Source organism: Sardina pilchardus, chromosome 18 (genome assembly GCF_963854185.1).
Source record: "Sardina pilchardus chromosome 18, fSarPil1.1, whole genome shotgun sequence".
In the NCBI taxonomy this organism is placed as follows: domain Eukaryota; kingdom Metazoa; phylum Chordata; class Actinopteri; order Clupeiformes; family Clupeidae; genus Sardina; species Sardina pilchardus.
Genome location: NC_085011.1, coordinates 12,684,036 through 12,709,493, shown reverse-complemented (window position 1 = coordinate 12,709,493; position 25,458 = coordinate 12,684,036). Strand labels below are relative to the sequence as shown.

The 25,458-nt window shown below is 43.1% G+C and overlaps 1 protein-coding gene across 1 annotated transcript in view; it reads right to left on the bottom strand.

Annotated features, from left to right (window-relative positions):
- Nucleotides 1-18,276: 18,276 nt before the first annotated feature.
- Nucleotides 18,277-25,458, bottom strand: part of ryr2b (ryanodine receptor 2b (cardiac)) — a 53,534-nt gene continuing 46,352 nt past the window's right edge. Inside the window, exons 89-103 of the mRNA XM_062520109.1 lie at nt 25,244-25,305; nt 24,857-25,001; nt 24,550-24,636; nt 24,093-24,338; nt 23,841-23,971; nt 23,608-23,650; nt 23,310-23,446; nt 23,038-23,098; nt 22,660-22,806; nt 22,172-22,306; nt 21,261-21,417; nt 20,549-20,613; nt 20,219-20,319; nt 19,992-20,043; nt 18,277-19,462 (exon numbers count right to left, since the gene is read on the bottom strand). Coding sequence (XP_062376093.1) covers nt 19,367-19,462; nt 19,992-20,043; nt 20,219-20,319; nt 20,549-20,613; nt 21,261-21,417; nt 22,172-22,306; nt 22,660-22,806; nt 23,038-23,098; nt 23,310-23,446; nt 23,608-23,650; nt 23,841-23,971; nt 24,093-24,338; nt 24,550-24,636; nt 24,857-25,001; nt 25,244-25,305 — 1,665 coding nt within the window. The 3' untranslated portion in view covers nt 18,277-19,366. The remainder of the gene's footprint in view (nt 19,463-19,991; nt 20,044-20,218; nt 20,320-20,548; nt 20,614-21,260; nt 21,418-22,171; nt 22,307-22,659; nt 22,807-23,037; nt 23,099-23,309; nt 23,447-23,607; nt 23,651-23,840; nt 23,972-24,092; nt 24,339-24,549; nt 24,637-24,856; nt 25,002-25,243; nt 25,306-25,458) is intronic.

The following is a 25,458-nucleotide window of genomic DNA, read 5'->3' as shown; positions in this document are numbered from 1 at the left end:
TTGAGCATTAAAAAAAAAATCAAGTGAGATTTCTTTTACAGGAAATTGGTGTACAAAAATAAGCATTTCTGTGCGGTTAAGTTGCCATATTTTAAGAGTTTGTCAGCTCAGTTTGTCTGGCGCCCTGTGTGGGCCCTGCATGCCGGTCGGGCATTTTGTTTTAAGCTCTTTTGTTTCCATTCTTGCTCAACACACGCACTACTGTGGATGGTGTCTCCTTAAGGGCATCTGCCAAAGCACAGGGCCTGCGCCTCTTCAGATGTCAGAGCATGGCAGCTATTATAGCTAACTCAAGATGTCAAGCAATGAGTCCAGGAAGTGTTGTGTTTGCCTGTTAGAAGTTAAACCTCATGTACAATAATGGGTATAGATAAGAATAAGGAAATAGCAATGTGGCTATACATGTTTTGAGTAGTCAGATTTCCTCACCCGCCAACAGTTACTACAAATGTTTTGATTTAATTTTACTTCATTTGGAATGAATATGATCATTAGTCACTAATTAGCCCGTTGTTTGTTCATGTGAAATGATTTTGAGTTTGACAGATGTCTGGCATGAGGGCCAGAATTGCGATTGTTCCTTCTAACCCACGGTCCCCCTGGCATCACAGCCTGTGATTGCCTGATAATGGGAGCTGCCATCTCCTTATTTGGAGTGAGAGCAGCGAGTCTTTATCTCTCCTCATCGGGGCCTGCACACTCTGACATTAACATGCTGTGCTTGAGCCACTTTATCCATTCACTACCAATGCTAGGGAAATGTCAATGAAGCGAATGAGGACAGGAGATCACAGCCACTCAGAGAATGGACCTGTACATTCACGCCAGCCTCCGAATGCTAATCCTTGGATTGGGCAGTGGAGACAGAGACCAAAGAACGAGAAGGAGAGTCACACACACAAGCAGCAAGTTTGGAATCAGCTTAGACAGCTCCGTTTTTGGAGTCGTTTAGTTTGCAAACACGATGTGCGGCTGTGCTCAAACGTGAAGTTGATTCACACAACCACCACCACTGTTTTTATATATTGTGATCATGGTCAGCCATGACTAATTTTCCAGATGCTGTATTAGAAAGAGCATGAAATGCAATCAGGCTTCTTGGTCATTACCAAACAGTTTGATTTGAATTGGCAGACATGAATCCCAAAAGTTTCCATTGTGGGGATTATCTGTTGTACCATGTGATCACATGCCACACACTTTCCCCGAATTCTCTCAATTTTGTTTTGCCGCGTTGTGGCAAATCAACACCTTTCACTGGATGCCTTTCAAAAGCGGGATTTGAATTGCAATCAGAGTCATTTTTCTGTGCATCCAGACTAGAGGCACTGGAGCAGAACAGGCCTCTTCTTCTTCCTCCTCTTTTACCCCACACAGGCGGCTCTGGCAGCTCTTGCCAACCAGGACGTTAGGCCCCAATAAGCATGATTAAAACTCAAAACAAACAGTCTGCCAAACAACAAGACAGCCATTTTGTGTAGTTCAGCGCATGAGGAAAAACAGTGCCTTCGAAAATGGACTCAGCCAGCATTTCACATTTTCCATTTAAGGTCCTGTTCTGTGATTGTGTCCATTTTAATTTGCGGTGAATGTGCTGCATTGTTACAGATGTGGTAACATGAAGCATAGACACGCATTTACCTTTGGACATCACTACCATACGTTCAGATCAAATCAATCACCAGACTTCAACAAATAGACGCTGAACTTTGGTTTGGACAGAGACCAGCTGTGCACAGAAATACAAATCACTATATCTGTAATTGATCTACGGAACTGACACACATGATATCAGTAAAGCCTTTGATAGCATCTCACACCGAGACTTTTAGAAATGTCTCATCATTATTAATATACAATATAAACAATAATATATAAACAATTGTGATCACCAATCTGTGAATCACAACAAAATCATTAATACAGATGCCAGTCACAAATAAGGTGACTGAAAAATATCATGAAGTTTGCTGATATTTCACTTGTATATAAAATATTTCATGGTTTGTTCCCTCTGCTCAATAAGTTCATTAAGCAAAAACAAAACACATCTTGAGCTACTGCCAGAGGGGACTGTAAAATGCATAGAGAACCTACAATTTAATTGGTGTGTATTGTGTCTTGGTTTGATATAAGCTCATACTTTTATCTTTATACTAGTATACAGTCTACTCTTCTGTCTACATTGTGCTTTGTGTGCTTTTGTTCATGTTTCCATTTGTCATGTAGTGGCAGTATATTATTAGTGTGCTAATTGCTTGTGCTAGACTGTGTATAGTTCTATATATACTGTACGGTCTGTGGTGCTACTACTAAGTGTTGATGCTCAAGCTTTCATGTTTTTCACACACTTGTGTGTTAACTCTGTCTCATTTTCTGCTTTTTTAACATTAACCTGCATATGATATAAAACTGTATAATATGAAAACTACCTTGAATGGCTGAATCTGGTACATTTACAGGGATGGTATATTTAAAGGCCCTATAAATAATATAAAATAAGCAGGGGTGCAAATGAACTCAATAAAGTAAAATTGGTCTGCATTGAGGCCTTTCACTGTTTGTTAAATTGAAACAAGTTACTTCAAACGTGGACGTGTCTGAGATCAACTTCTTGTCTTGACGGATAAGGAGCGGTTCTCTAATAAGGCTCTTTGGAGGGTGGCAGCAGCCTTGCTGCAGCTGTTGGTGAACTGTGTTGTGTTTAGTGTCTCTTCTCTCTGTTGCGTTGCCCAAGTGGAGCCTCGTGTGATTAAGAGCCCTTTCTAAAGGCTGCTGCTGGAGGTTTTTGTTTGCTTTGGGGTCTGTCTTGTTTTGTCTTGCTCTGCCATTGTTATCTTGTCTTTTTGTTTTTATTTTCCTTAGGTTTAAGTGTAGCTTAATTAGGACTGTAGAATGGCTCTCTGTGTGTTTTTGTCACTGGTACAAAATGAGTTAGCCGTCTTTTCAGTTTGCAAGAGGGCAGCACAAGGGCAACCATGTCCTTGTTTGTTATACTGGTTTGTTATCCAGCTCATTGTTCATTGTTTTCTTATTTGATTCGTTTGGCCTGCCTGTTTTAATGAATCCAGGCTTAGTCATTTTAAGTCAACATGTTTTGATCTTTGACTGTGTAAGTTGTGACTCACAATTCTCCTGTGAGAGCTCGCAGGGCCACAATAAGGCTAGGACGGTCTCTCGCAGATATCACAGAATACTGCATGTGGTTGACGTGAAAAGGAAACGTGTGTGTGTGTGTGTGTGTGTGTGTGTGTGTGTGTGTGTGTGTGTGTGTGTGTGTGTGTGTGTGTGTGTGTGTGTGTGCGAGTGTGCGAGTGTGTGTGTGTGTGTGTGTGTGTGTGTGTGTGTGTGTGTGTGTGTGTGTGTGTGTGTGTTTGTGTGTGTGTGTGTGTGTGTGTGTGTGTGTGTGCTGTCCATTTGTGCTGGCTGGTGCTGTCTGTGCCAATCTGTGCCCATCAGAGCTGGGACGCTGCTGAAAGGTGTGATGAAGCCACAGCTGCCAGTGCAGGTGAAGCGGCAGCAGCGGGGAATGGCACAGAGCGAGATCAGAAGCGCCCGCCGCCTCATTCATGCCAGCGCAGGCTGATTAGTCTTTGTGTAGCAGAGCATAATCATTAGTAATGGCAATCGGTAAGGTGATAGACTCATAGACATCAATAGACTTCAACTGCAGCCCACAAATAGTCTCCTTTTTGGCCATTTAAATAGTGGATTTGAAACAGAGCTGTGAGAGCACGAAAGATTAAGATACAGAAAAGATTGGATCACCACCACTGAACACAAGTCCACTGTTGTTAAAAAGCTCTTAATCCCTGAAAGCATGTGGTATATGACTTGTATCTTACATAATGCTCTACAGAAGTCACATCTTAATTCACCAAGTTCAAATCGACTGTGACCGTTTTAATGGAAACATTTCTAGGGAAAATACTTCAGCAGAATCTGACTTATGAGTCTGCGCCCAATAAAGTGAACTATAAAAGTGCAATTATGGTATAAGGAAAGTATGTAGAGTTGTGTTCACGGTATCATAACACTGTTACCTTGTATAAGAGTCAATGCCAATACGAGAGGTCTCGTGTCGGGCTCCAGTGTCTCTCACCGCGTGATTGTTAACAGCTCGACATGTAAACAAAAGCGACAGATTGACATGCTGGGGGAAAACAATGTGTGCACACAGGGCTGTGATTAGAGCCAAATCAGATGTCCTCCCGAAAACCCAAGCGCCCGCCATCCAATCATTATAGCACACTCACCTTTAATAAATCACGGAGCGAAGGCCTGCGGAATGGGGGGGATGGGACACAGTGATTGGACAAGGACACAGCATCTTTCTCAAACTGATAAGCAGAAACCTGCACGAGCAGAGCGGCGCGGCGCAAAGCCGAGCGATGAGAGAGCTACGCCCCCCCGTTGAGTCGTCGCACGCTGCTGTTTTATCACACTTTACTTCACACACTGTGGAATGGATGGGGAATAGGCTTGAGCTGTGTAATGGGACATATACTGTAGGCTTGGTTGTGTAATTGGCCACTGTGACAAATCCCCCGACCTATAGCGCAATGAGTTATCACCTTTTCCTCTGTCAGTTTAACTTCACAGGAAACAGCAATGCATTACATAATGGGGTATCATACACCAATATGAAAAACATTATGGTTGCTTGCTAGCACAATATAGATGATCCATTATATAGATCCATGATGGAGAGGATGAGGATGCTGAGGATGTTGTCATGGGCTCACAGGCCTTCATTGCATGAGATAATATAAAGGCTTTCTATAAGGACTGAGTTTCCATCTGTCTTTGTTCAGCCTAATGCCATTACACAGAGTGCTAGAGAACTGTGGACACAACATCAACACGCCTGGCCGCTAACAGCAGCTGTCGCTGATCCATATATCAAGACAGGTCGCTGTCATCAATATCCGTGATAGGACAACACACACACACACACACACACACACACATACACACACTCCTGAAGGAATGACCTACTGTACGGTCTAAGGGCAATACCTCCAGTAGGCAGATTGGATGGGACATTGCAGCAGTAATGGCCCACAGCGGCATCATATCTCAGCGTCTATTAATACCAGCGGCTCAGACAGCCACCTCACCTTCTCACCTGTGCACGGATTACCTCAGCTGGTGCCTTGTCTCTCTGTCCCTGTCAGTCCATCCGTCCGTCTGTCCGTTTGTGTCTATCAGTGTCTCGCTCTCTCTCTCTCGCTCTCTTTCTGTCACTCTCTCTCCTTCTCCATCTGTGTCTCTCCATCTTTCTTGTAGTGAAATCACGTACTGTAGGTGAGGGCAAAAAAAAGTTAATTTAATCATTTTACCACTGCTTACAGAAAAGGGAGATATCCTGTGGGATATAATGATGACAAACATTATGTTATTGGATGGAGGAGCAGGATGAGCTCTAGTCTTCAGCACAGCAGGCCTTCATTCCCCCACAACAAGTGAAATCAACAAAGCAATTGCTATACTGTTCGAGCACCAGCCATTCCTCTGTCATATCCAGCTGCTTTGGACTCTTTTTACCTCCTCCCTCATTCTTTCTCTCCTTTTCATCTCTTTAATCATTAGTCTGTCACATTTAGTGGTGAAAGAAAACATTGCAGTTTCATTGCAGACCTGATCTCCTAAATATGCAAAGAGACCAAACTATTTTTTTAACTGGCGTGTGTTCGTTTTGAATTGAATGCAAAGGACAGCTCAAAACATGTCAGCCAGAGCACAGTCCCTATAATACAGTAGGTTGACAAGAGAGGCAGGAATGGCTCTGGTGCCCAACCAGTTTGAGAACCTAGACCATTTATATCCCAATCAGCATTTTATGGCAGTCATCTAAATTCAAACCCGTCACAGTCAGTTGCAAGTTATGGTCAAGCTGATTAGCCTGCCAGCTAAATTTCATCACCACCTCCCCATACTCAATCACCCACAGCCGTTATGCCAAATTTCCCTCTCTTCTTCCATCTCCTCCCCCCTCTTCATCCATCCATACTCTATCCATCTGTACTTATATTTTATATCTAAATGCACTCTCTCTCTCTCTCTCTCAATGCCTTGCCCCTGTCACACACAAAAAGCCCATTTCTCATGGTGCTGATGGTACACACAGATCGACTCTGAATACGCATTATTAACTGCACTTTCCAAACTGACTCTCACCCTCCTTAACTGTGGCCCAAAAAGCCGTGCGGTGGGAGAGAGGCCAGAGTGTGTTACGAGCATTTTGATGAGGCAGAGAGCATGACTAAAGCCAGGAGAGCGGCTGAAGGATGGGACTCGTTCCTGTCAGGGCCGTCTGCTGTTCACTCACACAAAGCCAGGGAGAGAGAGTGAGGCGGATGAAAGCCCGAGTGAGGGAAGAGAGGAGAGGAGAGAAGAGGAGAGGAGAGCAAAGTGCTAAATGGAGTGTAAAGGAGGAGGAATTACTAATGCCAAGTGTGGCTTCATGCTGAAGCCTCTTGGACCACGCCAAATCTGTCCTTGTCTGAGACCTGCTGGCTAAAGGCATGACACTGCAACCATAAACTCTCTCTGTCTGCTTTTTTCATTCCCTCTCTCTCACTCTCTCATGTCTTTTACATACACACACACACACACACACATACAGATACTGTATACACACACCAACTTCAGAGATCTATCCCTGTGCACCACTTGGCTGTTGCATTGTTATGCCGTATGGGCATCCTCATGTTTGGCTATAATTACTTGTCAGTGACCCAACCGGTAACAAGTTTTCCAATGTTTGTAAAAGTAGAACTTGGACAAAACCAGAAAACTATACCAAACTCCTGAAAGATACTGTAATAGCTGCTCTCAGCTCTCTTTTTCCAATAAGTCAAACAATGCAAGAGACCATTGCTTAGCTTTGTTTATACCTTTGAAATAAATTGAGCAGTGAGAGTCCGGAGGTAGCACAATAAAGACAGTGCTTCTGAATCAGCCGCAATAGCCCACAGCTGCTAATGGATCACTGCAACCCCCCCTTCCTCCCCCGTCCTCCCGCTTGGATGTCCTTAGCAAAGAAGAGATATTGAGATGGAACATTGTTCTCATCTGGACGTGGGACAAACAAGGTTAGAGCGGAGTGCAGGACTGCAGGCTGCATGGCTCTGACCGCTTCACTGCCCCATGGGCTCCTGGACACGTTGCCCTTCCCTCCGATGGATTTACTGCAACTGCCGAGTGTCCCGTCCCGTGAGCTATAGAACATCTGCCCTCTAAAACCTATCTGTTGATTTTTCTTGTCATGAGTCAACCATAAATATTGCAAGAAAGATAGTGATATATGCTACACAAAGAGTTCAATATATGGTGTGTTTCTGACGGTTGAGAAAGCTTTTTAATGGTAACATAAATTAATACGATCATAATTCAAGGCTAACCTAACACTTTTTTTTGTCTTTAGGCATTTGTTGGCAAGGATTCTTAAACAATGGACCATGAGAACTTAGGGAAACTATCCTGATTAAAACATATCTAACTTCTTTAGACCACATGTTAGCTATCAGGATAAACAGTGTTTTGCCTGTTAACCTTGAAATGTCTCCATTCTTTAAGTCATAGGCTACTTAGAAGAACAATGCAGTGACTTATCCAAAACGTATATTTCTTAACACCAAGGCTAATAGGTTGCTGAGTCAAATGTTTAAAACTTTTCAAACTTGCTTTTTGTATCTCTTACTGTCATCCCACAAAAACCAGACTTTTTACAGTAATAAACAGCACTAATCTGTTGGCCACCTCAATAGTAGCTCCATTAGTAATACAACTGTAAAGCGTAGGGCCAACTCCTGTTGTTTTAAATGAGCTATAGAAATAAAGCAACTTGACCTGACTTATTTCAGCTGAGTATAGGCTACAAACTGTGCATTTCGATAAAGTCTTAACAGCAAATGAGAGCATGCCAACAGTCTCGTCAAAAAACAACAGCATCACTGTTGTTGGTTCAGTTACGCCATTGAAATGTTTCTCTCTTGTTTCCCTCCACTCTCCACACTGACAGGAACGGCAATAGACTGCAGATGAGCTTGAAATTGCTCCCTGTAAGTCTGGGTGTTTACAATGTCAATGACAATTACAGACGCCAAGCGTCACACACAGACAAATATACTGTATATATGCACAAAAAAAATCTACACAGTTACAATGTCCTGAGAGTCACACAGGTGTTGGGGGTTGAGGTAATCAGCCAGTAAAATTCTGCTCTGAGAGGCCCATCAGAATAAGCATCAAAGGCTGCCTCCATCAGCTCTAGAACATCAGGGACTCCATCACTGCAGCAAGGACCACTCAAATACACCCCCTCCTCTCTCTCTCTCTCAAACACACACACACACACACACACACACACACACACACACACACACACACACACACACGTCTCATGCACATCTGTTTCTCCTCCCTTTGCATCATGTCTGGCTGTGTGAGCTGATCAAAGACTTTGAAGCCGATACACAGGGTTAGTATTGACCATGAGGCTGCGTTGTTATGCAGGACAGAATAACAGCTGTTCCCTCTCCCCAATAGTGTATCTCTATCGCCGTCCTCCCACGCCAGCACACTCATGACAGACGCTGGCACACGGGGACAAGGTGAGGCATAGTTCTATCAGCGCGCCGTACCAGCAAGCCTTGTGGGTGCCTTACGTACGACAACTCAGAATGTCTGGAATGTTATATTGGAGGTTCTTTAATCATCAGTTCAGGGGAGCAATAATATGCAGAGCCACTATCGCTGTCTCAATCCTGTTCCCTGTCTCTAACTGATAAAATGTTTGGGAAGATCTCGGATTTTTCAGGAAGGGCTTAAGGCATCTTCTAAAGCAACACAGACACACACACACACACACACACATACTCTCTCTCTCTCTCTCTCTCTCGCACACACTCTCTCACTCTCTCTCAGACACACACACATACACACTTGCTCAAATCTAGAGTTTAAGAGTCTCGTGTGAGCCCTGGGACTGGTGTTTGGATACAGCTTATCAGTAATGCAGTGTGTCAGGTATTCAAAGCCCTCGGCAACATGATGAAAGAGACGTGGAATGGGAAAACATGCAGGTCTTTCATGACAAACAATGTGGAGCACTTTTGCTTTATACCTGTGTTTAATGCATTTATTAGAAACGACTTGAGATTGAAAGATGCGCTGCGCTCAGTTTAGAGAATGTTGTTTTGTCTGTCTGGAACATTTTGGCAAAAGAGGGAGAATCCGTGCAAGCCGAGGCCAAATTGGGAAAAGAAACACAAAAGTTTCGAGCGCAATGAAAAGAAGGTTTGAGTCAAGGTGCGGGCATGGAGGGAGAATTCCTATTTTACACGACCAGCCAAGGGTGGAGATGAATTATTCACACATTTCTAAAGAGTAAGTAGAGGCCGCCCTGTGTCTGTGTGCACACGTTTCATAAAAAAAATCAACCATGGAGAAGCATGAATTGACAGAATTCGCATACACAAGTTTACTTTGCTTTGTCCTCAAAGAACTGAATGCACAAGCAAACATCAAGTGTCTGATTACCTCCTGAAATGTACTGCTGAGGGATAGAGAGCTGGGAGAGGTGCACAGCTGGGTGAGTGAGAGGAGAGATTGACAGGGAGGAGAGGGGGATGGAGCGAGAGAGCAGGGGAGAGCAAGGGGAGATGGACAGAGTGAGAGAGAGAGGAGAGGAGAGCAGGGGAGATGGACGGAGAGAGAGAGAGAGGAGAGAGCTCCCTGTGTGGTTATTGGAGGGCAAGCACTTCACTCCATGCCATGTCGGGGGAAGTGCTGTGGCGTGGCAACGGGGCACATCACATCACCTCTCTCCCGCTCCACCAAGCAATTTCGCCCGCGAACCAGACTGCATCGAGCCAAAGCGGCCGGAGAGCGGGGCCGGGGGAGAGAGGATATCGACACGCCGGCCTTATCTCCCCCATGCAGGTGTCCTCCACGGCAGAGGGAGACGCTGGCTTCAGCTCTTCCTCCGAGGGCCACTCCTCTCCAGCAACCCCAGAGCATTCGGGCACATAATCACACGCTCTCCGGAGACTCCGGAGACGCCCGCTGGAGAGACGATTGAGAAGGCTCCACACACTTTGTTAACGTTGAGACTGTTGGCAGTTTGTGCTTGTGACGTTGAAAGGTGGAGATGAAGAATTTTTTTAAAAAAAAGCATGAATGGAAACAATATTTTGAAAATATATTTTTAAATGGTTTTTTTTCTAATCCACTGAGAAGTAACAGCTGTTTGGCATTCTGGTGGAAGTACATTGCAGTAGCAGGATACACTGAGCTAAATGTATTTAGAAGTCGAGGTATTTATCCAGGATTATCAAGTGATAACGTCACACTTGTTTCTTTCATCTCTCTCTCGAATTCAGTCAGAGAAGAGAGCAGACTTTGAAGGGGGAACAGTGGGCATGGCTTATCCTGCTGACATATGAGATAACATCAAGCTTTATCGATTTGCCTCTAATACTTTAATACCTGGAATCTTCAGACATCTAACTGAGCACCTTCCTTTCGGCAAAACTGTGTCAAATGTCTGACAGGACAAATGGAAAGCTGTTAGAGACCTCTAGGCACTTGCCATCAGTTCAAGTCAGGTAACGAAAATTAATTCACCAGGCGCAAGTCAGAGGTCCCTCTTTGGTTATTAAAGCTGCCATGTTATCTCAAACACATTCAGACATAGTAATGACCTTTTCTGTATAGTTCACACGCATCCATCAGCCCCAAAGTATATCAGAGAATATCATATTGTATGCTTTAGTATATCACAGAGGATTACGGCTCTAAGTCCTTATAGTATTCAGTGTAAGCAGAGAGGGCTGGGAGGGGGAGGAAGGAGACGTGTCTCTATCAACATTCAGGACAGCCAGGCTGCCGGGCTTCCTGCTCTCACCTCACCACTGACCTCTCCTCATGCAGGACGGCATATTCAGAGACGTTTAGGAAGAGCCCTACAGGGAGCACGCCATACACTCCACTCTCTCCACACACTCCACACACTCCACACACACCACACACTCCACACACTCCACACACTCCACACAGTACACAGCTTGGCCACTGCAGCGGTGATCTACTGTAGGGTTCATTTAGTGAATAAAACACTTGACAGTGTGTTAAGCATGCTAGTTGTTCTCTCATCTCTGATGATGAGACAGAACAGTTCTGTTCTCTATATCCACTTCCAATCAGGGCAAGAGACATGTGATCAACATGTGTCTAATTTTGACAAATTACCCCAACTTTGTAATATATCAACAATGTGCTATCAACAATGTGGCAAAATGTTCTGAGATCATGTCCCTAAAGGCCTCTTGCCCCATGATGATTGATTGGCTTTACACAGTGCACTTTTACACTAATATATTAATCTAACTGAGCAATCTGTTACTGGCCAACTGGTCTATGGGTTCACAATTTTCAGTGAATTCTGTTTGTACTGTAAGTTTCAGTTTACAGTGTGAATTTTGAGATGGACTCCATCTTTAAAGGGCCTATTATTTGGTACATGTTTGTAATGTATATTTGATTTAGGTGTTGTATTTCCCTGGAGCAAGCACTGTGTTTATGCTTACTATTTGTTATTATTTGTAATGATCATTTCAAAAATAAATACATTGAAATGTTGAAAAGCACCAAATGACATTGTTTCAATATTTAAATAAACTCATGTAGACTAAGAAAGGTTCACTGTCAAAAAATAGTCATAATTGAAGCCGGTCCAGATTACTTTTGAGGAAGCCAATTTACATGTTACATGTAATTATTAATCCAAGCAGCTGGCTCACAAGTCCACGTGTGGATCAGGTAAGCTGTGGTAGAAAAACGTCCTGCACCTCTCTCCTTCTCCGAGATATAGCTGAATCTCTTCTCAACTCATTCAAAATGGCTAAATATGCTGTGGGGTATTAAAAGTGACTTTGTGGCTGTCCATGTTGAACTGCTTATTCACTCCCTGGTTCCCTCTCAAGCAGGTTTAGCAGTGTAAGGATCGGGCGCTGTTCTGCCAGCATCTGGGCATCTAATCTAAATGTTAATGTGAGGCGCCATTCTCACAGTGGCACACAGATGGCGAGGACTGTTTCCAAAGGCACTTTACAAGTCGGTCTGGCACAGCCCGGTGGCACACTAACATTTGCTCTCTCTCTCTCTCTCTCTCTCCCTCTCTCACTCTCTTTCTCTCTCTCTCTCTCTCTCTGTCTCTCAATGTCTTCGAGTGAGCAGACCCAACTATTTTACGATGTAGTAAATGAAAAAGCTAAAACGGTACAATTCTCTGAAAGTCTGAAACATTCATTTATGCATCGGTACAACAGCAATGTACTGAGACAGAGTCAGAGACAACTATGACCTAGTAATAACCAGGCAGAGAGGAGCTGAAATATGTCCTAGTTAATTCTACGGTTCAATTTGTAGGATCAAGGACCACCTCTCGCTGGTAAGCAACATCTTCCACAATGTGTTTGATGGATGAAAAGGATTACTGACCACTCCAGTTAGGGTTATTTGGATATGATGTAGACGTGTTGAAGTTGTGAAGTGTGTCAAGAATAGAGAGTATAATCTGCTGTATATTCGTAAGGAGCAGCTTGTATACTTTGGATTGTTCGGTAACTTGTTGGCTCATAGGATCAGACCGAGGTCCTATGGGTTGAGGCTCATTAGCTCCGACCACCCTAAAAAACATCCTTTTAAAATACAGTTTAGCATACAGTTTTGTGAGCCAATCATAACACTTTCCTTCATGTGTTTATGTCACTTGTGCAATAAAGTGGTTTGTACAAAATGATTCAAACAAGATCTAAAAAAAAGGATTTTCTTTTCACGACTATGATGAAGACATTGACAAGATGTACAAGACAAACCTTTACATCCTGTTGCCAATCAAGGTAAAACACATTGATTCTGTAAGCTGAATCACTTGGCAGCAGCTTGCTGTTTATGAATTTACACTACGTGACACAGGGGAATATCTAACCAAAGTCCTGGTAATTGAATAAGTGACACTTCATATTTACAAGGGTAAAACATATTATAAATAATATGGACACATCTGCTGTGCTTTTTTCTTTTGGGAGGTTCATGACCCTACAAAGAACAGATGGATCCTTGTTTTAATTTTATAAAAGATCATAGGGAGCTGAGCATGTTTGTCACCTGTTGAAGATAATAATCTTGTATAGACTGGAGTCGTTCTTGTCCTCTTTATAACTTATCCAGCAACTTCTTACCACAATGTGTGAAGACGCTTCAGAGGATCAATCTCGAGGCTCAAAGATCAGACATCCAAAGATGCACTGTGGCTGTTCGCTAGGCGACTCTCCCACTGTTTTACCATTATCTCTAATTATCATTTGTCCTGCGAGTGCTTTGTTGTTGTTTTGTTCTTGTGAAATAAATGAAAGATGTTGGACCATTTCACAGTACAGTAGCTAAATTTTGAAAAACATTATATGTCAATTACATTTCGCATTAAGGTAACCCCACTGACATTGATAGGTATAGGATGACTAATTTACTCCACCCACACAGAGCTAACGGCCCATGACAGCTCAGCCTCGTTAGTCCACTGGATCTGCTGCCCACAGCCTTCTCTCTGCTATTGAGGATTGCAGCCAAACATTCAGTGCTCTGACCTTTCTGGGTTTTTTTTCTTTTCAGAGAAAAGTTCTCTCCATGTAAGAGCATTCACTTTTTTTTGGTGAGACAGACAGTGACCTCACCTGCACCTCTTTTGGTCCATCCCCATCCTCTCTCAGATGCTTGTTTGCCTGTCTCGGGGTGCTTTCAACAACTCTCTCTTTCTCTTTCTCGTTCTCTTTCTCTTTCTCTTGATTGGACTCAAAGTATTGTCAGTGGAACTCTACTAAAATGCCTCTACTAAAAAATCTCACTGGTTTGGTGCTGGCAAAAGAACAAATATTGATTCTAACTGAATTAACAATGAGTAAAAAGTAATTGTCCGTGTTGTATAGATGCGTGCCCGTCTTGGTCAACAATGTACTTTTGTGGCTTGAAATGCAGAAGGCACAGCGCTATAGTGATTCAAAGTCGTTATTGTATCCACTTGATGTTTTTACTGTATTAATGAGAGGGGTTTGGTTCTAAACAGAGAACATTCTGTCCATGAAAGAAATGGCTGCTCAAAGCTTTGTAGATGTCAGAGTTCTCCACCAGTTCAAGCAGCCTTTGTTTTTGTGGATGAAATCCATTCCGTATAGACTTACACATTTATTTGACCAAAGCCCTTTCATTCATATTATACTACATAAATTATTTCAAACTTGAGCACAACAATACTGATGTGTTTGAAACTTCAAGCGACATTTTCATGATCAGAATGCTTTCTGCAATATGCAGTCACAGTATCACTTTCATATTACATCATAGCTTCTCTAACATAGCCGAATCACTATGTTTTACACAGAATAAGGATATGTGGTGTACCCTGCATTTAGTGATCAAAGGTGCTGATGTTGGCCTAGACCATCTGTTCTACAGTATGGACATTGTGTAATAGGGTTGCTGCCTGACCACTGGTCAGAACTGGCGAGGTCCCTGAATCCGAATTTATGAGAGTGTCACTTTGGATAAAAGCATCTGTTAAATATTAGACACTACTTACTATTACTGTTGTGTATTATTTTAGGGGGCTTTTTTGTCCACAAAATGAAGTGCATTCAACCTTTATCTTCACAAAGAAAACCAGTTAATTCAGGGCCACAATGCCACAAATTATTTGTTTTGTTTTATGGGCACAAAAGAATATGGTCATGGACATGATGTTAACATATTTGTGTTTTTTCATGGACCAAATTAAATTACACTAAATTAACTATTTTAACACAGAAAACACTTTCTAAGGAGATGTTACGCTCAGTGGCCCATACAAGTGTATATCTTTCTATGTCTATCTCTGTTCCTATATAGAAGTCAATGATGTTCTGCTGCTCTTTCCAGTCACTTGGCTGAATAAGTTATTTTGTGCTGCACTGACAAGCAAACCTATAATGGGTAGCCACTGTCAAGTGGATGAGTAGATCGTGGGTAGACTTTAAGCAGAAGACTTTTTTTGTAGTTTGAGTTTTGTATGACACCTTTGGGTTTAATGACGTCCCATTCTATTCATATGGTTACGAAAACAAGTCCGGCAACTACTTCAATCCTTGTGGGAAGGATTTGAGACAGTCTGGAAAGTTTTTGCCCATTCATTCAGAAGAGTATTTGTGAGGTCGCAGGTCACTCACTGATGTTGGACGAGAAGGCACACAGTGTCTGTTTAGATCTCTAGATCTCTGAGGTGTTTGATGATGTAGAGAACCTTGGTCTTTGCAAGCCAGTGGAGCTCTTCCATCATCCTCATGGATGTGAAAGAGACTCCCGCTGGTTTGAGGGGGTTGTGGTGCGCACACTCCATTCCACCGAGAAGCTTTCTGTGCAACCGTTGCACGTGGCTTCTTTTCTCCGGCGGAGAGAGGAGCGGTTCTAAAAGGCAGCCTAAGCCAAGTCACTGCGGAGGGAGATGTCCACTGACAGCTCACACTTTCCCTTTAAGCTGTTTTGACCCCGCTGTCAATGCCTCTCTGCGCTACTTTACATTCCGACTCAATATTCCATTCAGGCAGCATGCTGAAGCGGCCTTTTGACAGGCCTTTGTAAATCTGGAGAGAGGTGCTCGAAGAAAGAAAACAAAAGTGGAAAATATTTAATGGATGACACTGAAGGAGTATGTGACAGCCCATCTGCAACTAGAGAGGCTACTTTTCCGCCTAGCTTTCACACTAATACTGACACACACACACACACAGACACACACACATAAGGATGCACACACAAGCACAACTGTCTATTCACAATTCGCAACACAGTGCTCTGTTCTTTTTCAGATGTCCATGAACTGTGTGGAGATTGTTGTAGCGAGGGGGAAAACAGTGGGTACTTCTGCATTTCACTATCAATTCAGTACAACTCCCCATTACCCAGGGCCTGCATCAAAGTCAATGAAAAATACAGCAGCAGACTGCTGTCCATACTGCAGTTATGTATTGTGCTTGAAATACAGTCTCTGCATAACTCTTGTCAGTCAGGGATTTTATGTGGTGTGTTCCACGAACTCCAACCCTGGGCAGGGCGGACCTGAGGTGCATGTTCACTGAGACACACGCATGTGGATTGATGTAGCCATATTTAGTAGGAAGCAGCGTGAAAACTCGTAGCAGGTGGCAATGTACGCTCCATGTGCAGATATGCCCAATTATGGCAAACCAGGAGATCTAACTGGTGCAGACATGAATGATTAATGAATCCCATAAGACCCATGCAAGCTTACAAAAGGTAGCGAAATAGGAGATTTTCTTCGAGTAAGAATGAAGTAAATATCTGTATATGTAAATGATGAATGCACTCAAGAATAAAGAAGAATGTGTGTACGTTTTTCTCCAAACATAAAAAGTAATTGTATTGTTTTCCTACTTATTTACAGTTTAAAGTGGTCAAGACAAACAAAAGGAAAAATAAATATTGACTCATAAAATATTAACTCCAAATGTAGTTGCACAGAAAATATGCAGGAAAAGCTGATCGTGTCATATGGTTCAAAATCAAACCTATGCAGGAGTTCAAGCCTTCATCCATATGTTTCTTCAAGCTGATCCACACATACGGTCACACATACATTAGCCTCATCCTGATGAATAATGCAGTCCTTTGGGCAAAGTGAAATGCTAAATCAATAGCTGAAAGATTTCCCATTGAATTCTTTGTGCCCGGTGACTGATTTAATTAATGACATTTTCTTTCATGATAGCCTGGTTCCTGTAATACGAGTCCTTGGGATTGATGAAGAATACATTATAGATTATGAACATAATGCATTCCTATGCTATGGAGGCTGTCACTGAGAAACATATGCCGTCATCCACAACTCTGCCAGGCAGCTCATTTTCTAAATAGAGAGCTTAGAGCATGATTGCCACCATAAGGTGTTTTGACTAAATGTCCCCATTAGAATATTCAAGTGCTGGGGCAGGAATTGCAATAGAGTTAAAACCGCGAGCTAAATTTAGCCACTTTGGATTTGGCTCAAGGTGGATAACAGGAGTAATAGCTTTTCATTAACACCAAGGCATCTGAAGCAAAATCCTACAGTATAAGTTAACTGAGCCAAGGACTTTGAAGTAAGTGTTACCTAAGAGCGGGAAAGGCTCTGGCTCAATGCAAGTCTATACCTGGAAGCCGAGGCTACATGAAAGATTACCATTAATGTCCATTTACCACAGAAACCACTATTTTCCTGCACACATACCTGTAGTCTATATTTGTGTTAGTCATATAAGCACCCGTAAGTTCAAAGCTGCCCACCCACAAGGAGGGCCTCGTCTTAATTAAACATGTGGTTCATGACAGACGACGTGAGTAAAATGAGGATTTTCGTTTCTCTTGGAAGAGAACTATTTTTATATTGTGATTACTGATGACTTTCGAGAAATGCTCCTTCAGGTTGTCGATATTTTGACATAGCATAATCCCTAACCGTTACAGTTTATCCTGTGTGTATTATTCACAGTCACCAGGGAGAAACATTACACTGTTGAAACTGGGGTTTTGATCATTCTGTTTTCAGGACCTCTACACAAAGTACTGCATTCCTGACTCAAGTTTTGCTTTCATCCATTTTTTTGCGAGCAACTACACCAAAAAAGGTTTCCTTGGCAAGAGACATGTGGTGGGGCAAATATATTGACTAAAAACTGCTTTTAGTGTCAAATACATTTATAAATACTATGCCAAAAAAGTTAACATATTAGAGCTAGCTTAATCCTTAATTCTGCCTCTTAAACCTGACAAGGCTTTCAACATGCCATCCACTAAAATCTTTTGGTACAATAATAGTGATTCATCCAAACAACAAATTGTTCTGACATACTCACGCCCCTGCATTTGTATATCATACATGACACCATGTTCTATTCCAAAGAAGGGTGGTCATCACGGTTATTACAAGCTATTCAGAACAACAGCAGTGCCCAGCTGAGCATCTTACACTAAATGGTCATCAGGACTTCCATGATGACCACTGCTGCCAATCAGCAAACCATTCAGGACCCACAATGAGGCTGAGAATGCAAACTCAGCATGAAAAGCCCTTTATTTTAGTGGGAGAAATCAAAAGGAGAAAAACAAACTACAACAAAAGAGAGGACTGAAGAATGACGCTCGGAGGAGTGCACTTGAGTGAAGGAGACAATGGAGGAGAGAGAGAGAGAGAGAGAATGAGAGAGAGAGAGATGGAGTGCTGAAGTAGGGTGCCAGAAGATGTAAAGAAAGCATGGGTGGAACATTGAAGAAAGGAGCGGCAGGAGGTTTTGTGCAAATGATGAAGAAACAGCGAGCGGGAGGCTGATACAAGCACGAGGCCAAAAGCAAATCATTACAGATGTAAGCAGCAGGCCCAATAATAGTACAGTGAGCCAAGCCAGGAAATATTCCATATGCAGCCGGTAACAGACTGCTCATTTTAATGGTATGCAGACAGGAGGAAGAGGACACGGGAATATTATTATGATAATCTGGAGTGTAACGATAAAGAGATAAGATGGCTGTCCTGTAGGGACTGAATGAAGGTTAATGCCAGGCCAAAATACACTTACAGGCAGAGCAGGGACTGAATAAGGGTTAATGCCAGGCCAAAATACACTTACAGCACAGAGACGCTGTCTAATGCTCGCATGCACATGGCTTCTTTTTTCCAAAATGATTGCATGAACTCAACCAGGACATGGTAGCCCAACATTGTTTTTTTTTTTACCTTTATACACAGCAGCTGCTTGGCTTTTCTGTCCATTTTTCTATCCAGCAGAGCCAATACTGCCGTTTTGTATGGAAGTAATCAGCAGTAATGAAGTGGGAAGACACAACAGTTTGTCTTTTCTTGCAGGAATTTTCTGACTTTTAACACTTGGCCATGCGGCTGTTACCAGATCAAAGCCCTGACTGAACATCGGCCCCTTATTTACTTTGAATAATGAACAATACACTTTGGCTGAGTAGCTGAAGTGACGCCAATAGACAATCACACTGGTGGTGTTACTTTAATAGAACACTGAGTCTCAAATCACACTCTGCAATACACTGCACATTATATTTTTTTTATAGTGAACAGCAATTAAATAATTAACCAGCACTAATGACCATGTAAGTGAAATTATGCACGATGTGCATACGGTCTGATTCTAAATTTGTAACAGTTCTTTTTGTTGGGTGATTCTGTGCAACAGCTCCAAAGACATGAACTACAGTACAGCCACTAACCCACATTGCATTGCCTTAGGCAGCAAACTGGACTCTCTTAGCTGAGCTGATCCTCATATTGTTTACGGAAACAATCTCCCACTGGGAAGAATTCCCAGCAACGCTCCTGGTACATCTTCCATACATACGATTCCTGCGACACAAAAACAGACAAGAGACTTAACATCAGTTCTTCACATAATCCGTAATAATAATGATGAAATATGGCACTGCTTCACAGGGCCCTGTCAACTGCTACTTCACGTTTCAAAACTGGTGCGAGACAAGAAGATTCAAGACTATTCAACACTGTAAGACACAAGCCTTTCACAATGTAATACCAGAGAGGGTTAAAGCGGAGCAAGAGGCGCAAACGTTCGATCATTTCCGTGTTCCGTCTTCCCAAAGAGGAGGGGGGCTAAATCCCCCTTTAAGCAGACCTGTTAACATTCGAATTTAACTGCTTGCCAATCTGACAGAGATCGACTTCCCACTATGACGTCTTCGCGACACGCCTCTTTAAGCAGACAGGAACTGTTCGAATTTTTCTTCCATAGAGATGCATTATGTTGCTCTATCTTGTCAGTAATTAAGAATCTTTGGTAATACAGTACGCTCTGCTGTTGTGCTGTGCATGCTATGCTGTTGTGTGTGTGTTTGTGTGTGTGGGAGAGCCGCGGTACCTGGCCCGTGTGCTCTGTCTCGTCCTTGTTGATGAGGTACATCACGAAGAACCTGTAAAGCAGAAACAGATTGCGCATTCAGACATCCGGCGGGCGGAACTGCGGAACTGCGCCGCCCCAAAAACCCTGAGCATATGGGTCCAGGAGCCCCTCGGCCCTCGCTCTGAGTGACCTCTGCAGATCCGGCGCGGGGTACCGGTCAGCAGCGGCAGCGCGGCGGTACTCACAGGTAGTTGGCCAGGTTGTGCTCCTGCAGCGTGTGCGTCTCAAATCCATGGGGGAGCGTGTCAAAGTACTCATTACCGATGCCACAGATAAAGCACTTAGTCTGCAACAAACCAGGACAACAAACAAAGACAAATACATATTAATGGCTTTGAATCGCATCATCAGACTTCATAAATAACAATAATTGGACCATAATAAATGTGTGTATCTTTCTCGCTTCTCACTACTTGACACTGGGGTTACTGTAGGACATAACTAGGGTGCACTGTATGTGGAGGGCCTTGTTAGTGGTGAGGTTTTGGGTGTGCGCTGGGTGTAGTAGGTCTCACCTCCATGTCCTCTTTGACCTGCTCCTGCTGATCTCGCAGCTCTCCGAATGCATCAATGATGAGACCTGGAGGAGAAGAACGGAACACGGAGACACACACGTGTGAATTTATGCATGAAAGGTTATGCTCCACAAGCAGCCAGACACCAATATCAGATCAAATATTTAGAGCATCCCGACCACTGCAAACTCAACTTGTATACAAATATCTAAATGATTATTCATACAGTAATTTCCCTCATATAAGCCGCGGGACAGTGTTTTATGCAAGTTAAAAGAAACAAAACCATATTGATACCTTATTAACTGTCCCTGTGTATTAACCTCATAGCTGAAGAAATTTTGCAAAATCAATGTATAAGCCGCGGTTAATAGTCGGGAAATTACGGGTATTGGGATGACTGTGTGTATGTTTGGAGGGCCTTGCCATTAGAAAAGCCCAGTTTTGCTAATTAGCACGACATTACTCATTAAGAGCTGAGTCACATCAAGTGATTGGTGAGGGCCACTAAGAGCTCCGAATCCTTTGATATCACTGCCGCACGCTGGCCGAGTTTCACCGTCACTACCAAAGTGGTGGAGATAAAAGAGGACAGTGAAATATAATCACTCTATATGAAAATGACCTCTCCTCGAGCACCCCTGCCAGCAGCAAAGAGGAGCTTTCCAATTCAAAGGTTCATTAACGGAGGGAGACGTGAAATGAAATGTACCTTGTATGATTGCCAGCAGGATGACTATAACAAAAAAGAAGAAGGTGATGTCGAAAACGATGCGGTAGAACTCGGACTCGTCCCCGGCAGGATCCTCGATCTCATCCCCGATGCCGCCTCCGGCTCTCACCCCCACGTACATGTGGAACATATAACACTGCAAAGGATAACAGCAGACAGTATTGCATAGTGCAGTGGTTCTCAAACTTTTCACAATGAGATTCACCTCAGAGAACATTGACTCTCCAAGTACCACCATGACTGGCATGAGAATACAGCAGCATAGGCCAATTAAAATACATTTTACATTATATGCTGTTTCACATTGTTTTATTTTGTTTAAATGTAACAATTTTTCATTATATATATTTGATATATTTTGAAGTGATTATTTTGTCTTCATGAAAAAACATCTGGGAGACTCCCAGAGTACCACACCAGAGACTCCGGGTACAACCAGGTGTACCCATACCACAGTTTGAGAGCCACTGGTATAGTACAGTGGTTCAGGATTCATGCAACAACAGGCACGTGAAATATTCTGCAGCATTGTAAGTCTGCAGAGGCTGGATCCAGTAATTCACCCGAGCACTGGCTCGTTTGGAGAGGAGATGAACTGATTAGCCTTCTGCCTGGCTGCTGCAGCAGTGATTAGACAGACGACATCATCAGACAGGCGCGGCCCGGTGACTGACAGGTAAATGCCGAGCGGCAAGCGGAGATCAATACAGCACAGCAGCGCAGCCACTAAAGCGGCAGATGATTACCTATCTAAAAGCCCTGCACTGTTAATGACACGTAAAACAACTGCGCTCCAACACACATGCACACGAGCGCACGCACACACACACACACACACACACAAACACACCACTGTGAGTGACATACAGGGAGACACAATCGATACCCACTGTCAGCATATCGTCACATTTCATATCCTGGCCTTCGCCGTCTTCGCTTTTATTGTAGAACTTCCGGAAGAAGTTGAAGGCCACCACAGTGTAGAGATAGACCACGACAGCCAGCAGCCCCACAGTCAACACCAGCTGTAGTGCAGCAATTCATACGTTTGTGTTATCCACAACACCACACCACTATGCTGATATTTGCAATATGTTGTGTATGTGATGTACCAGTAGAAGAAGATTATGTTGCCGCATACTCAGTCTCATTCTCATATTTATTGACACCACACCAACGTTTCGGCCAGTTGGAAACCTTGAAAAAGGCCAACTGGCCGAAACGTTGGTGTGGTGTCAATAAATACGAGATTGAGACTGAGTGTGCGGCCAGCAACATAATCTTTTTCTATAAGTTATGTCCCGTGCCAGCACCTCAAAGGGTGTGCATTTTTATTTTTTCTTATATGTGATGTACCAGACCATAAACCGGACCGTACCTGTTTGCCGTTGTGCGTGACAGACGTGAGGATGGTCCTCAGCGTTTTAAAGCCCATAGCGATGTCCAGCAGGTGAGCCGCAAAGAAGAAGTTGTTATAGTGGCCGAGGACAGACATGCACATGTACCAAGCCAGGTAGAGGAAAGACTACCGGACAGACACGAAAACAAAAACAAGAGAAATATGACCAGAGGGACTTACGTTCATATGTAGCTTTTATGTGTGCTACTATAGTATTTACACTGCTATATCGATTCATGAAATACCATTATTCAGACATAATACTCACCAGAATGAAAATATTTCTTTTAGTCATTTCTACTAACTCTGAAGTCAGACTCTCTATCATAGCTTGGTCCTAGAAGACTTCACACTTACATTATCAGTGAACACCACACCCAATTTCCATATCTGGTACTTCATGTCGATGGAGCTCAACCTAGAGGGATGAAAAAGCCTTGTCAGTCTCCCCTGTTATCGTCTGTTTTAACAGCAATAACACGCCTGAGCCATTTTTCAGGTTGACCCTCACTGCCATCTCCTGGCAGTGGCTCCCTGCCTGACTCCCTGCTGCGCTGCTGGAGCGAGAGGGGAGAGAGAGGCTGAGGTGAGCGCAGTGGCGGTGTGGGCTATCGCTAACGCTAACTCACAGGGCCGAGAGCTCTCGCTCTCTCCGGGGCCTCCTCCGCTCCATGCCCTGGGCGCTGAAGTCCAGAGCGGCGCGATCCAGACCCAGCAGGTCGCTGATCCGCGCCAAGCCGTAAAAATCCCCATATTTATCCATCACCTGGCAAGACACGGACACACGGACACACACACACACACAAAACACACACACACACACATTCAGTGCCCTTCAGACCCATTTCATAGCACCGACTATAAAAGGCCTGCTGGGTCTTTTTAGATTCAAATCATAATGCTGATGGCAAACATGGCATACTGTACCTTCCTCTTCACAAACTTATCCCAATAATTACTCGGAAATGACCTGAAAAGAACACAAAAAAACATACAATCAGTGAAAACCTAAACATATTCACAGTATACTGTACGTACATGCATGTAATGAAAGAAAAAGAGTTCATACATTCCTAAAAAAATAACCACTTCAATATACTGTATCTCAAAATCTACTGATAAACCCATGACTTATCAGTAATAATTATGTTTGTGCTTACGGCGTATTGATGACCAGTCTGTCCCACTGTCCTCTGATGTCATCCTCAGAGGGCTGCTCTGTCACGTACAGGCCATCAAATTCAAGCTTGCGGGCTACTTCCTTCTCCCGCTTAAAAATCACCAAGGGAACCTGGCAGCCCATAAACAAACATGATCGCAAGAAAAACAAGCGCCGTTAAATATGTCAGTAGCAAAGACACAACGGGAGCCGTATTTCAAAGCTTATGCGATGAGCCTGTCTGCTCTCTCACCTTCAGACAGTAGTAGCCGATGATAGAGCAGAAAGAGATGAGGGTGTGAATGATGGCCAGGTAGCGCAGACAGGGCGCCATGTAGCCACTGCTCTCCTCCAGGACAAAGGAGGCCGTGTCTGAGTCAGAGTCGGAGTCGGAGTCTGAGTCCGCCACTGGCTCCGGCCCCTCCAGGCTCACATCATCTGGGCTGTGAGACCAGGCAGAGCCCTCCAGGTCCTCTTCATCCGCAGCCACGGACGACACCTGAGCTCAGCAGCAGGGGGGACAGCATATGGTCATGGGTTACAAAGATGAGAGAACCAGCAGGAAGGAGAAATAGAACTGAAATCAATATCAACAGGCGCTCTCTACCTGGTTCTTATGAATGTGCTTCAACAACAGGGTTGAGTAGAATGTCAATGACCAATAACTAATCATCCAATGGTATAAATGAATTTCGAGAGCATGCTGTTACCTTATAGAACAGAAGGATGAAATTGATGGCAAATGCGACAAACAGGGCAAGCATTCGCATGTTGTAAAAATTCCTGGCAAAGCAATTCTGTGGAATAAAACACATCATTTTTATGAATGGAAGTGCATGTAATGTAATGATGAATAAATTAAAATAAATGAAGTGTAACAATTAAATTAAATTAAAATAAATTAAATTACTCAAGTTAAAATGAAATAAATTATGAATTAATAATGGATTCATAACTTCTACAGGCAGAGAGAAATATTTTTTGTCAAAACAATTGTAATGTATCCGTTCATCTCACAAGCATTCTTCTCTGATAGGAGTTGAAGGTTTTCCAGAGAGCTGACTCCTGGACATCCTCTTCCTCCTGCTTGGAGCGGCGCTGTTGCCTGGCTCTCTGGCGCTGCCTGCACTCTGGCCTCTTGTCCTTCTCATCGTCTTCTCCACTGAAAACACGTTCCATAAACATTTGTGAGGCAATCCAAATTACCAACGAGTATGAACTATTGCTATAAAATTAAATTGCTTTGCCATTCCATTAAATAATATAAATAGAATGTGTGCAATGCAATAAGTTATCTGCGACAAGATAGTCGGTAGATAATGAGATGCTTTAAATATTCATAACGCAAGCAATCTGTCAGCATTATGAATTATAAATAAACAAACAAACTATAGACCAACTCACTCTGCTTTTTCAGTAATTTTCTCTTCCTTTTCCTCACAGTCGTGTGTCTTGAATGCGAGCACCTAAGACAACACCATGGTGAGAGTTGGGCATGCTGTTTGAAGGAACATATTAATTATCCCTATTGAATATCTTCAAAAAGTAAAAAAAAAAAGTTCTGCAGTTCATACGTGCACTGACATCTTAGTTAAAAGCGTTGTTTTATTTTTCCTCAT